General features: G+C 31.1%; 1 protein-coding gene across 1 annotated transcript; it reads left to right on the top strand.

Annotated features, from left to right (window-relative positions):
• Window positions 1–8,435: 8,435 nt before the first annotated feature.
• On the top strand, window positions 8,436–11,623 carry LOC136978313 (uncharacterized). Its single transcript, XM_067274019.1, has 3 exons — window positions 8,436–8,710; window positions 9,656–9,712; window positions 11,314–11,623. The coding sequence occupies exons 1-3, from the start codon at window positions 8,531–8,533 to the stop codon at window positions 11,422–11,424; spliced, it is 348 nt and encodes a 115-aa protein (XP_067130120.1). The 5' UTR covers window positions 8,436–8,530; the 3' UTR covers window positions 11,425–11,623.
• The last annotated feature ends 595 nt before the right edge of the window (window positions 11,624–12,218 follow it).

Raw genomic sequence — 12,218 nt, 5'->3', positions numbered from 1 at the left:
CTTCTATGTTGGATCGCTTGAAACCTGAAAATGAAAAGATTTCACATTAATAACAATTCTTGCAATTATCAAATTTGGATTTACACTTATCTTTTAGTTTTGAAGGCATCTCGTATGTTGAACTGTAAATTGTAAAAGCAAGACCCACGTAAGAAGAAATTGTGGCAGTGATATCATAACTGAAGATTAATATTCACAATAAAAGATTTCTAACAAATAGAAATTTATTGTTACTGCATGTTAATTTTTGATGCATTGTTTCAATTCAATTGTTTTTCTACTTATGCGTTTTCGTAATAAAATCACATAAATGTGATATTAATGAGCATAAATAAATCATAATAAATGTAATTTAAAGTATTGAAATATTAGCAGATGAGCCCGGTTCGGGCAAAAAGTAACGATAGCAACGATTAAAGTTATACGATTAACATTATAGCCGATATTCCCGTTCTGAACGGGTGCGAGAATTAGGTCCTTCTTCTTCCGTGACCAATTTAAAAATTTTTTAGATATCTGCATACCTCACCGGGATAACGATAACTAAGATTCACTGCAACCACTAACTGGCGCGTAGTACCACTAAGTGTTGAATAACTGACGTTTTCTAAATTCTTCTTCAGGTTAATTTAATTCGAAAATTAAGCTGGATTATTCAGAATCATTCACAAATATCAGTGGCGTGCCGTCATTGGAAGCGATGGAAGCGCTGCTTCCACCTTCCAATGACCTTCCCCTGTATTTTATAAAATATAAATTTTCATATTTTAACGTACTTTAATTAATTAAAATTAATATTTTATTATAACTGCATTATGTATATTTTACAAATTTCTATACTACATGTGAAAAAAACGATAAGATTGCTATTGTATATTCGAATAATTCGGTGGAGGAAGGAATGTCGAAACCGGGTGAGTTTCCAATCAACCAGATTATATAGGCATTGGTGCATGCGGTTTACAGAGCACCAACCTCACCCGGTTTAGCTGGTAGAAGCAACACACGCATAAAGCACTCCAATTTTATATTCCGGAGAGGTTCTGAGCTGTTAGCCGCCTGTTAAATATTCGGCCACCCTCGCCCGATTATGCGAATCATGAGCAGACTAGATCAACGGCGGGCAACCTCCGGCCCCGGCCGCATACGGCGCGCGGAAAAAACGTAAAATTTATTCTGGCCCATGTTATAAAAAAGGTTGCCCACCCTAGACTAGATTTATAACTTAGCCCAACCGATAGGAGTTTACTGGCCTGTTTTCATGATAGTTCTGTATAGTGGACAGGAGTTTTAAAAAAATCTATTAAAATATTTGATATATTTATTCCGCTCTCCCATCTTATATTACTTACGGATTTCAATGTTAAACCGGTGATATTACGATTTAGTGTGTCCCATCTGTAAGGGGATGGAGAAAAAACGTGTACAATTCTAGTAGTGTTAAAAAATTAATCAGCTCAGCTTGAAAATTCAGTACGTGCTTAAAATCAGAAGATAATTTCTAAAATCAGTATGTCTGGTCACTCTTGCTTTATTAGAACTACCTTAAGCATTGAGGAAAACCTAACATAGAAGCGAACAATTTATATGAACAAATTTTGGTCGTTTTATGGATTATATATGTTATGGACCGAGTGATTAATCGGGCATTATGAATAATGACTTAAAAGGGCGCGCAATGTGATAAATATTGATTCATTTATCAAATTGACCGGTCATTATGAATACTGCTATCACCTGGTTGGGCGAAGTGATGATAATATGTTGAGGAGTGATCATCCGACATACGGTAGACAATCGGCACTCTGAGTTGCCGATTGTATCGCGTTTAGTACCGAATTTTAAATTGTGTGACATTTTAATTTGATTAAAAAACTCCACTTATTTCATTTAAAAATATTTATTTTTTTGTGAATTATTTCAAAGTATTTTAAAAAGTACATATAATCATTTAAAACTAAGTACTATTAACCAGGACTGCGAATTAGTAAGAAAACACTCGACTCTTACTCCGACTCCTGATAATTTTAGTAGGCCGACTCCGGCAAAATAAAAAACCAAGTAATTTTATGGAGGGGAGAGGTGCTCATACAGGGGGTAGCCTACTCTAAACTCTAAAAGGAGCCCCGGGCATTTACCCAAATACTTTAGGCTGTTTTTTTTCAAGCTCCGATGGTCCATAAAAAAAGACAAGTGTAAATAACAAAATGAATTTATTACGAAAAGTTACGCATGGACACGGTTACTTTTCGACATAATCACCGTAAAGGTTGAGAAATTTATATCTGTGCACCAGTTTTTCCATTCTTGTCATATAATGTTGCCTCCAATGACTCGAGATGGGCCCTAACGTTTTTTTTGAAGATCGTCATTAGTCCCGAACCTCTCCCCTCCTAGCCACTTTTCCTGTTCAGGAAAGAGGTGGAAGTCGCTCGGCGCTAAGTCGGGGCTATACTCTGGGTGTTTAAAGGTGGTGAAGACTTCCACCCAACTTAAAACTTTTTAATGTGTGAAGACTTCCATCTCTTTCCTGAACTGAAAACAGCTAGAAAGGCAGACGTTTGAGACTGCCTTGCTAGCTGAATGAACTAATGACGATCTTCAAAACAACGTTGTTAAGGCCATCTTAATTCACTGGCGACAACATTCTATGATAAGGAAATAGAAAGGCTCCTCCACAGATATGACAAATGACTCAATCCTCAGTGATTATGTCGAAAAGTAATCGTGTTTGTACCTAACTTTTGCGAATAAATTCATTTTGTTATTTATACTTGTCTTTGTTTTTTGGACCATTGGAGCTTGAAAAAAAACCGCCCTCGTAGTTAGTATTTTAAATATTTAACTTATATTAATATTTATTTGTATAAAAAAATTAATTTTTAACAAATATTTAAAAAGAGGAGTAAGGGTGCGATAAAATTCTACATTTACATATATTCGACAGCATTTGCACTTCAATTAGAAGGTAAGTTTCAGTTTAGTAGCGTAATAAGCTTATTTTATACCAGAAACACTTGACATAAAAAATAGAGAATAAAGATTCCGTAGCGTGTATAACCTGTTTAATATATGCTCAGAATTTTTATTACTTCGTTATATCGCGTCGTCGGATATACCGTGCTTTTCTCTGTCTCCAGACACGTGCAATATAACTAAAAGCTCTTGTAATTAATGTCGAAATATAAAATTGATTATTTATGAGTTAAATTATACAGTAGTTGTTAATAAATTAGCTTTTATATTTGCAGTAACCAATGCAAGAAGTTATGGAAAAATCTGTGTGATAGTTCCGGGCTATCCACAACAGTTTGCCGAGGAGTGGAAGTGGCTTAGAAGCCAAAAAGCCAAAATGGATCTTCTATTCACAATTACAGTTTTTAGCTGATGTGGTAGAAGCTAGAGAGTAAGAATCTTTACATTAATATTTAAAAATAATGATAAATAAATTTTATTTTATTAGTAGTTTTCTAAGGTACAAGTAGAACATTTCACACAATAGTATTATTATACTTATTTTCCAGAACACATTCAAATATTTCAGAAACTGAAATAAATGAAAATATGGAACTAACTGCATCAGAAGTATGTATTATTTTTGTAATCTTTAAAATTATTTTTTATTGTTCTATTTTTAAATCTCAACTAATACTTCAGATTTTAGAAAATATCGCTATGTAAATATAGAAGAAATTTCACCGTCCACATCACATCCTCATCCAAAGAAGAGGAAAACATCCTTTTCAGATCAGTAACTAAAAGAAATTAGTAATGTAAATAAGTAAGAATATATTTTCTATTTACAGAACAATTTTATATGTAATAATTGTCAAAATCTGTTTAACAAAAATTTATAAAAAATTACAATTCAGAACATTAAATATTTATTTCTTTTCAGGGAATTGAATGAGTGTCAAGGAAGTCCTTTCACACGATATCTTGACACTTTAATGAAGCAAGTGCCATCGAAAAAAAGAAGATTGTGCAAAAGGACAGGTGATTGATGTCGTGAATAGTTTTATTGACGATGTGTTAGAATAATAATTATTAATAAACATCACTTTTTAAACAATTTTTGTTTATTTAATCAATATATATTATTCCATTGCCAAGATACATTTCCTTCTGAAACAAAATATATGGCAAATTTGTCTCTAATATCTCCTGCCAATTTTGAAAAATTGCGTGATACATTTTGTTTAAATGGTTTCCATTGCTCAAACAATTCATCTGTGCGCCATGAACCTTCGCAAAATACACCATTAGGATCTAAATAGTCTCTGTATCCTTCTGGGCAATATGCTGCTTCATCTAGAAGACACTTTAATACTATAAATATAAAATATAACAAATAAAAATAATTATTGTAACAAATGATACCTGATAAATTATTTTCAGTGATTATAAAATTGTCCAGCACAACAGTTCCTTTAATTAGCATAAGATAACATAGATAAAGTAAAGCAACCAGAACACAAATTAAAATATTTATTATTAAAATTTCTTAAATTAGATTAATTGAGAAATTTCTTATAGATTAGAAAAAAACAATAAACTCCTTAAATTATTCAAGAAATATAATTTTTACTTTCCCGGCTGTTATAACAGGGAAAGCATGATTATTGTATGAATGTTACTGTGTAAGGGACACGATTTTGTTCACCCACTTTGAAGCTTAATACTTGTCGAAAATTTCTGAAATTTTGCAAAAAGATATTCATATTATTGGGATTAGTGCAATTGAATTTCGGTGGTTAAAGGTAGAGGTGGTAGGGAGATCGTGTGTATCTCCAGTTGGGTCGGACTTAATGACGATTTTACTAATTATCAGCATTTACAAATTTTTTTTTATAAAACTCATTTTTACATTCAAAGTTATAATAATTTCCCGTTAATTTGCTTAAATATAGAAAAAAATATTACAAATTTTATGATTAATTTTCTTTACTTTTGAACGGTGAAAGACGTTGCTTTAATCATATTTATAATTGGTTTCCTGTCTTATTTCCTCGGTACATTATAACTTCCCAAAGGATATTTTTTAAACAAAATTTTATTTGAGAAATTACTTTTAGTTTAAGAATAAATTAACTTCATAACGTTACATCAGCTATATTATTTTTATGTATTTATTTATTTATTTTTAAAAACAATCTTAAATGTTCTAATTATACCGAATGTGACTGATTAAATTTATAAAGGAGCAAATGACAATTAAAATTGTATTATTTAGCAGAAACAATTTACAGTAAAATCTCGTTAATTCGAACTCAGGAGAGCAACTTATACAGTTCAATTTAAAAAAGAGATGATTTATTGATGATACAGAAAAGAAAAAAAATTTAATTGAGCATAATTAATAAATTAATACAATAATCAATCAAAGAGTAATACGAAACAAATAAACCATGACTAGAAAGCGCCAAATCTCCCTAATCAGATGCCAACTGATTGGAAATTTTTTTAAATTCTGTTTTAAACATCGAGTCAATATTTCCTTCAGATGAAGTCCTTATCAGAAATACAAAACGAGCGGAAATCGGTTATTAGGTCAGTTACACTTGGAAGTAAAAGTGGAAAGTGTCGAAGTTTAAACAGAAAACAAAGTTGGTAAGTATTCGTTTTAAATGAAACGATTTTATAAATTCGATCGAAATAAATATTTTTCGAGTCTTTCCAGCTTGTTTTTTTATGATAAAACAATTATATTTATTAAATTTTAAACGTATGAAAGAAATATCATTGTTACAGGATGGGTTTACTACTAAATTTAAATTGATTTGTTTTATAAAAGGAAATATATTGTTGTTAGTAGAAAAATTTCTTGTTGCTTTCTAAGGCTTAGTCACAGTAAAAGTGTAACAGCGTGATTTTTTACGACTTTCTTTCATTAATAATACGATTAGACGTTACCGTTGTTGTTAATTACTCGAATTACGCCCTGTAATTTCGTGATAATTTATATCAGTGTTTTCTAATCTGTGGGACTCGAGATCATTGCAAGGAGGCGTGCAGCTTTTACCAAATTATCATTTTTTAATAAAAACAAACAAACAAAAAAAAGTCAAATCGATGACTAAAAAATCAATCATCAAATCGGTTATGTCTAATGTGAATTAGGCATAACCCTCGTCCGAACGACTCAGATAAGAATTGTAAAAAATCTATCACACTCTTGCTGAAACATCTTGACAATAGTCGAGCCTCGGCGTATAATATAAAATATAAAGACAGTAATTATGAAATCTGACGGTTACGAAAACTGAAAAGGGCAAAAAAAATTTTTTTCTGAAAAACAGGAAGCGGAGATATGGAACGTTTGGAAACCACTGACTTATATACTTATATGTATTTATATCACTTATTCTTGTTAATAGACTAGAAAACACCTTCGTTATATTCGTAGTTTTATTTTAATCTTATTACGTTAACGCTGGGATCTTATGAATCGATACGCTAAATTTAGTAGAATGTGCTTATTGTGATCAGGGTTATTGTTGCCAGGGTCGAAACTTATATATTTCAATACGAATTAATTGCGATGCGAGGTCCGAGGGTTCTTAAAAGTTAAAATCATTTTTCTAATTCATAAACTAAAAAATGAAGTTCTATTCAATGCTTTAAAATAAAACATAATTTAAGACATTAGCACAAATCACTGGGTGACCAGGAGGATTATCTGAAATTAATAAAATAATAAATTTAAGATTTATAAAGTTAAATGAATTGCACGTGTTTTGATATTGCCAGTCCGAATTCACTCCATCGAGAAATTTCTATCTAAGTAATTGAAAACGTACTAAAAGACTGTCCGATACGTTTCAAAAAAGCTGTCGATAAAGAAATGTTACAGAAGAAAATCGTAAGAAACTTATGACTCATCAAATCTCAACGTCTTGCAAATAAGCATTGTCTGAAATGGACTGAAATACAATGGTTTGGTTCCGCTTGCGCTAAATAAACAAAAAAGAAATTGTATTCAATGTTAAAATGCGAAAGCGTTAAAACATTTACCTAACAATTGATATTTTCAGATGAAAAGAATTAAACGAAAACTTTCATTTGGCGCAAAAAAAACGTTAAAAGTTGAAACTTGCAGCAATAAACAAAATTTCAGTATCAAATTAATACCAGCGTTAATGGAAAGCACTGGTTCTCCTTGTATGTGTGTGCAATACGAAACTTGCCAATTTTACATTAAAAAAAAAATATTAAAAATAATATATATAGAAAGTTCTATAGTTATAAGAAGTGAATTGCCCGTCCAAAAATTTAATATGATAGTATCTGTGGGAAAATATATCTCACAGTCGGGAAATGACTAAATGATACAGCCAAGAACTATTACAGGTCTCAGAAAGACCCAATTGTCTGACTTTCTAAATATAACATGTAGTTAATTAATTTCTAAAATTTGAAGTTTCTCCTTAGCTTAATCAGCCATATTTTTATAAAAGCTTTTAAACACTTCGGTACTGTTATTTTAAATACAAAATAAAATCTGGAAATACCATTCGAGTATTTTGTCACATACCTCTCGAAAATTAACGATTAGTGATGACACTGTCTTCATACATAAAACTTTCAGTTGTAAAATACACATTTTTCAGTGTAGGAATTTACATGGCTTTAATTTTTATCTCGGGCAATTTACATATAATTTAATCTTTATAGAGTGGTACCTTGGTACTCGAACATAATCCGTTCCAGAAAAAGGTTCGAGTACCAATATGTTCGAACTCCAAATCATTTTTTTCCATTACAAATAATGTAAAATGGATTAATGCGTTCCAATTCCCAGTTGATTCGCTAGTAACATAACTTCTCCACTTCTTCAAGCATCTGAGGCCTTTGCTTTGTCAACGTAGTCATTCCTTTTGCAACATTAGTTCATTTTATTGTTTCTTTATTCTTTAAAATAGTCGATATCGTCGACTTAGCCATAGAATATTGGACAGCAAGATCCGAAACACGCACTCCATTTTCGTGTTTAGCAATGATTTCTTTTTTCAGTTCTATTGTTGTTCTCACTGTTTTCCTTTTCACTTGACCACTTTCACTTTTATTCTTCTTGGGACACATGTCTAAGGGCTAATAAATCAAAAGAAAAGGATGCTAATCCAAAAAATATAGCACAGCGTAAGTTAATGTGCATGCGAAACAATGATGTCTCGTAACTGACGCTCCCGCCGTGGCGTCGGCGTCGGCTTGGCGGGCTTTCCCGTTCGAGTACCAAAATTTTGTTCGGGAACAGGGACATTTTTTTTTTCGATATTTTTGGTCGGGTACCGATTTGTTCGGGCTTCGAAACGTTCGAGTACCGAGGTATGACTGTATTTAATTTTTTCAGAAATGTATTTATTAATAATAATTACATTTGTACCTTATCGTGATAATAGCAAAATGAAGAATAGTAAAGAAAAAGACCTTCGAATACAGATAAAAATACTCTATCTTCTGAACCTGCTGCTCTTCCTGTTTGTCCTCGTTGTTCGTCATCATTTATTCAGTTCAAAATTCTAATATTAAAATGGCTTCACCCGATATAGAAGAGCGCTCTATCGAATCCGAGAAAAATAGAAGACAGTATGAAGACATCAATCGTGAAATTATTCGTCGTCGAGTTAAAGTAAGAGAAATTTCTTCTAAAACCGAATGCAGAGAGAAAGACGAAGATGCAGTAACGCTGGACGGAAAATGCAGTATAAAAGTAAGTCTACAGTAAATTGTATTCTAAATATCACTTCAAAATAAAATGAAATAAGAAATTACTGAAAATATAAGTAGTTACAACATGAGAAAAGGGTTTTTGTTTGTTTATTTACTTACATTTTTTTCTAATATTGAAGAAATCTGAGCTTCGCGAGTATTGTCTTTCTGCAGAAGACATTTGTAAAATAGAACAGATATACAACAGAACACAACAGAAACAGAAGGTCAGTACAATATATACATACATATTATCATATATTAGATATACAATTAATTAAACGTATAGAAATTTATCAATAAAATAATTCAGTACACTGGATATTACAATGTTTATAGAATGAAAAGACATTCCTGTTCATGTCTATGATGGTCGAAATTATAAAAATATTCTGATAATTAAATCTTCTTGCTTTGTTTAAAAAAATACAAATTTGAAGACAGAAAAAGTGGGAAACAAAAGCAATTTTGTTTCTTTTATTTTTCTGTTTCCTTTGTTTTCCTTGTTAACGTTCATTTGGCGTATATCAATAAGGAAAGATAAAGAAATGTACTAAATTAACTAACCTTTCCTTTCGTGCAATTTTTAATACATTATGTTGCAGTTTATGATTTTATATCCATCGATTAACTTTCTAAAATTCTGATATTAGGGAATAACAAATTTCAGTTAATGTTACCTATGGTTTCAAAATGGAGGCTCGTCTCTGATTCCAGCAAACAGAAGAAAGGAAACAGTGGAGATGCACGTTCTAACCTAACCTAACCTATTTTAATAATTTGGTTGGCAATAATTATGGTAATTTATTAGAATAGATTAGGTTAGGTTAGAACGTGCGTCCCCGCTATTTCCTTTCTTCTGTTTGCTGGAATGGACGAGCCGTTATTTTGGAACCATAGGTAACATTAACCCAAATTTCTGATACAACATGGTTTTTTTTGACAGGATAAGAAGAGGAAGAAAAAAATGCTTTTGATAAAAAGGAAAAACAAGAACGTAGAAGTAAGAAAAGTTTTATTTTATAATACATTTTCTTTTCTTTTCGGTTGTTTATTTGATAAATTTTTAATTTTTTATACATTTAATAACATTTAGTAGAGTACAGTAAGAATATGGTTCGGTAATTAAGTATACTATCACATGTGTGTCATGTTTTCATTGTTCGGGAATAAAGAAGATACGAAAAAGAAATGTTACTTTACTATTGATTGGGGTATATTGTTATATATTTCGCTTACTATTTCGAAGTAAAATAATCGTTAAGAATATAAATTTTTGGCATAATAGCTGTGTGCATAAGGAGCATTGACGTTAAATATTGGAGGTTAAAAGTCAAGGAATTAAGAGATAAAAAGAGGATCATACATGACATCTCGAGAGGGATCGAACTCGAAGGTTTCACTAATCATTATCATTTACAGTTTTTTGTTTATAAAACTTGCCACAACTCTCAAAATTAAGCTTTTTTTTTAGTTTATAATAATTAATAATAATAAATGTTAACGATAAAATCTTATAACAAATAACGCCAAACAATTTTATTTATTATGATTGATAATATAAAGGTTTTAGCAATTTTGAAACCCTGTCGGCAATTGTTTTGGTTTCTTAAACACTATGTAGTGCAAAAACTCAAACAATCTTCACCTTAAGTTTATTCAATTTAGTTGATTGGGTTAATGCTACCTTAGGTGGCCAAGATGGCGGCATCCAGGCGGCTGATTCCAGGAAGGAAACAGTGGGACGCACGTTCTAACCTGACCTAACCGAACCTATTCTAATAACTTACCATAATTATTAGCAACAAAATTATTAGAATTAGGTTAGGTTAGGTTAGGTTGAAACGTGCGTCCCACTGTTTCCTCGCTGCAATCAGAGACAAGCCGCCATCTTGGCTACCTAAAGTAACATTAACCGTTGATTGAATAAACTAAATGTGAAGAATGCCAAGAGTTCGTCTGTTTGCACTATATAGTGTTTAAGAAATCGATATAAAAGTTATTTTGTAAGTAAAAATCGTAACATCAGAGAACTTAGGCAACTCGTTGCTAGATTTTTTAAAATTAAGTGTTGTAATTGATGGAAATATTCTAATTGATTTATTAGGGACAGCAGTTTATATAATTTATTATAATCAAATGAAATACCAATATAAGTAGATATACAGTAAATAAATAGATCGTAAATTAAGTACTTTTTTTACTTAAAGTTTTTCAAACTTTTCCCACTTCAAAAGCCCTGAATTATAGATGAATTTGCGAAAATTGTGGGACTTTTCGGCAATATTTTCATATATCGGGACATTCGTACTATTCTGTTTTGGTGATTAAAAATCAAGGGACCACGCGGAGATAAGAATATAGAGACCTGTCTTATCTTTAGTGGGATGACATTTAATGAAAATTTTATTCATTAGTGGCATTTACAATTTTTAAGAAGCTCATCTCAGTCTTCAATATTAATCCTTTCGCTTTTTCAAAACAATTAAACTGATATCATATTGTGGTGATCGAAACTTGGAAGCTGATTGGAACATTTCAAGTCTAAATTTTTATTATAAATATAAATAAATGTAAATATTCATTTGATATTTTTACTTTCAGATTGCGTTCTCGACAACGTTACAGATTACCAGATTATTCCATTTCCAATATTTAATGTCAGCCAAAGACTTGCTTTTGCACAATTTGAAGAGGATTCTGAAGGAAATCTAAACATTTGGCTGAAGGAAAAAAATAAACCTGGTCTAGAAAAATATCGATTAAGTGAAAACGGAAGTTATGAAATTCTCAAGGAACTTTTTTTTCCTCACACACTGTCAAATTCGGGAATTGTATACAATGGAAGTTATTACGCTCGACCTGATTACGAACACAGAATTGTCAAATACAACTTCCAGACTGGGGGATGGATAATAGGATATAAATTTCCTTATATTCCACCTCATGATTACCTGGATTTCTGCATAGACGAGGACAATATTTGGGCATTTACCCTTATAGATGTTCGTCTTTACGTGATTCACGAGGCGCTTCAAATCGATCCAGAAAATTTAGAAATTTTGTCTAAACAAACAGTTGATCCTACAAATTGTATGCTGATACAATTTGCATTTGTTGCTTATGGCAGGGTTTATTGCTTTTATGGTTATAAAACCGAAAAGATTTATTTTTTGTCGGATAAAAGAGAAAATGAAAATCGATACGTCACTATAAATTCTGATATAGAAAAACATCTCATTGCTGTTAATCAGTTCTATAATTTCAAAGAACAACGTCTTTATGTACTTTACCAATCCTTCGATTCCATGAAGTATATAATTCATAGATTCAAATTACACTTTAATTGTTCGTCTGAAGAGTGAAAAGTTGCATCGATATGTGTATTACTTTGTTTTATTATACACTTTTCCATATAAAGTCGTTTCAATTGATTGATGTAACGAATAATTTTTATTTAAATTTTTCATTTTTGTTATATTCTCTGTAAGAAATTTCAATAAATAGTT

The sequence above is a fragment of the Centruroides vittatus genome, unplaced genomic scaffold, assembly GCF_030686945.1.
Source record: "Centruroides vittatus isolate TY-2023 unplaced genomic scaffold, ASM3068694v2 contig_503, whole genome shotgun sequence".
In the NCBI taxonomy this organism is placed as follows: Eukaryota; Metazoa; Arthropoda; class Arachnida; order Scorpiones; family Buthidae; genus Centruroides; species Centruroides vittatus.
Note: the sequence above shows the minus strand (reverse complement) of the source record. Positions and strands in the feature narration are given on the sequence as shown.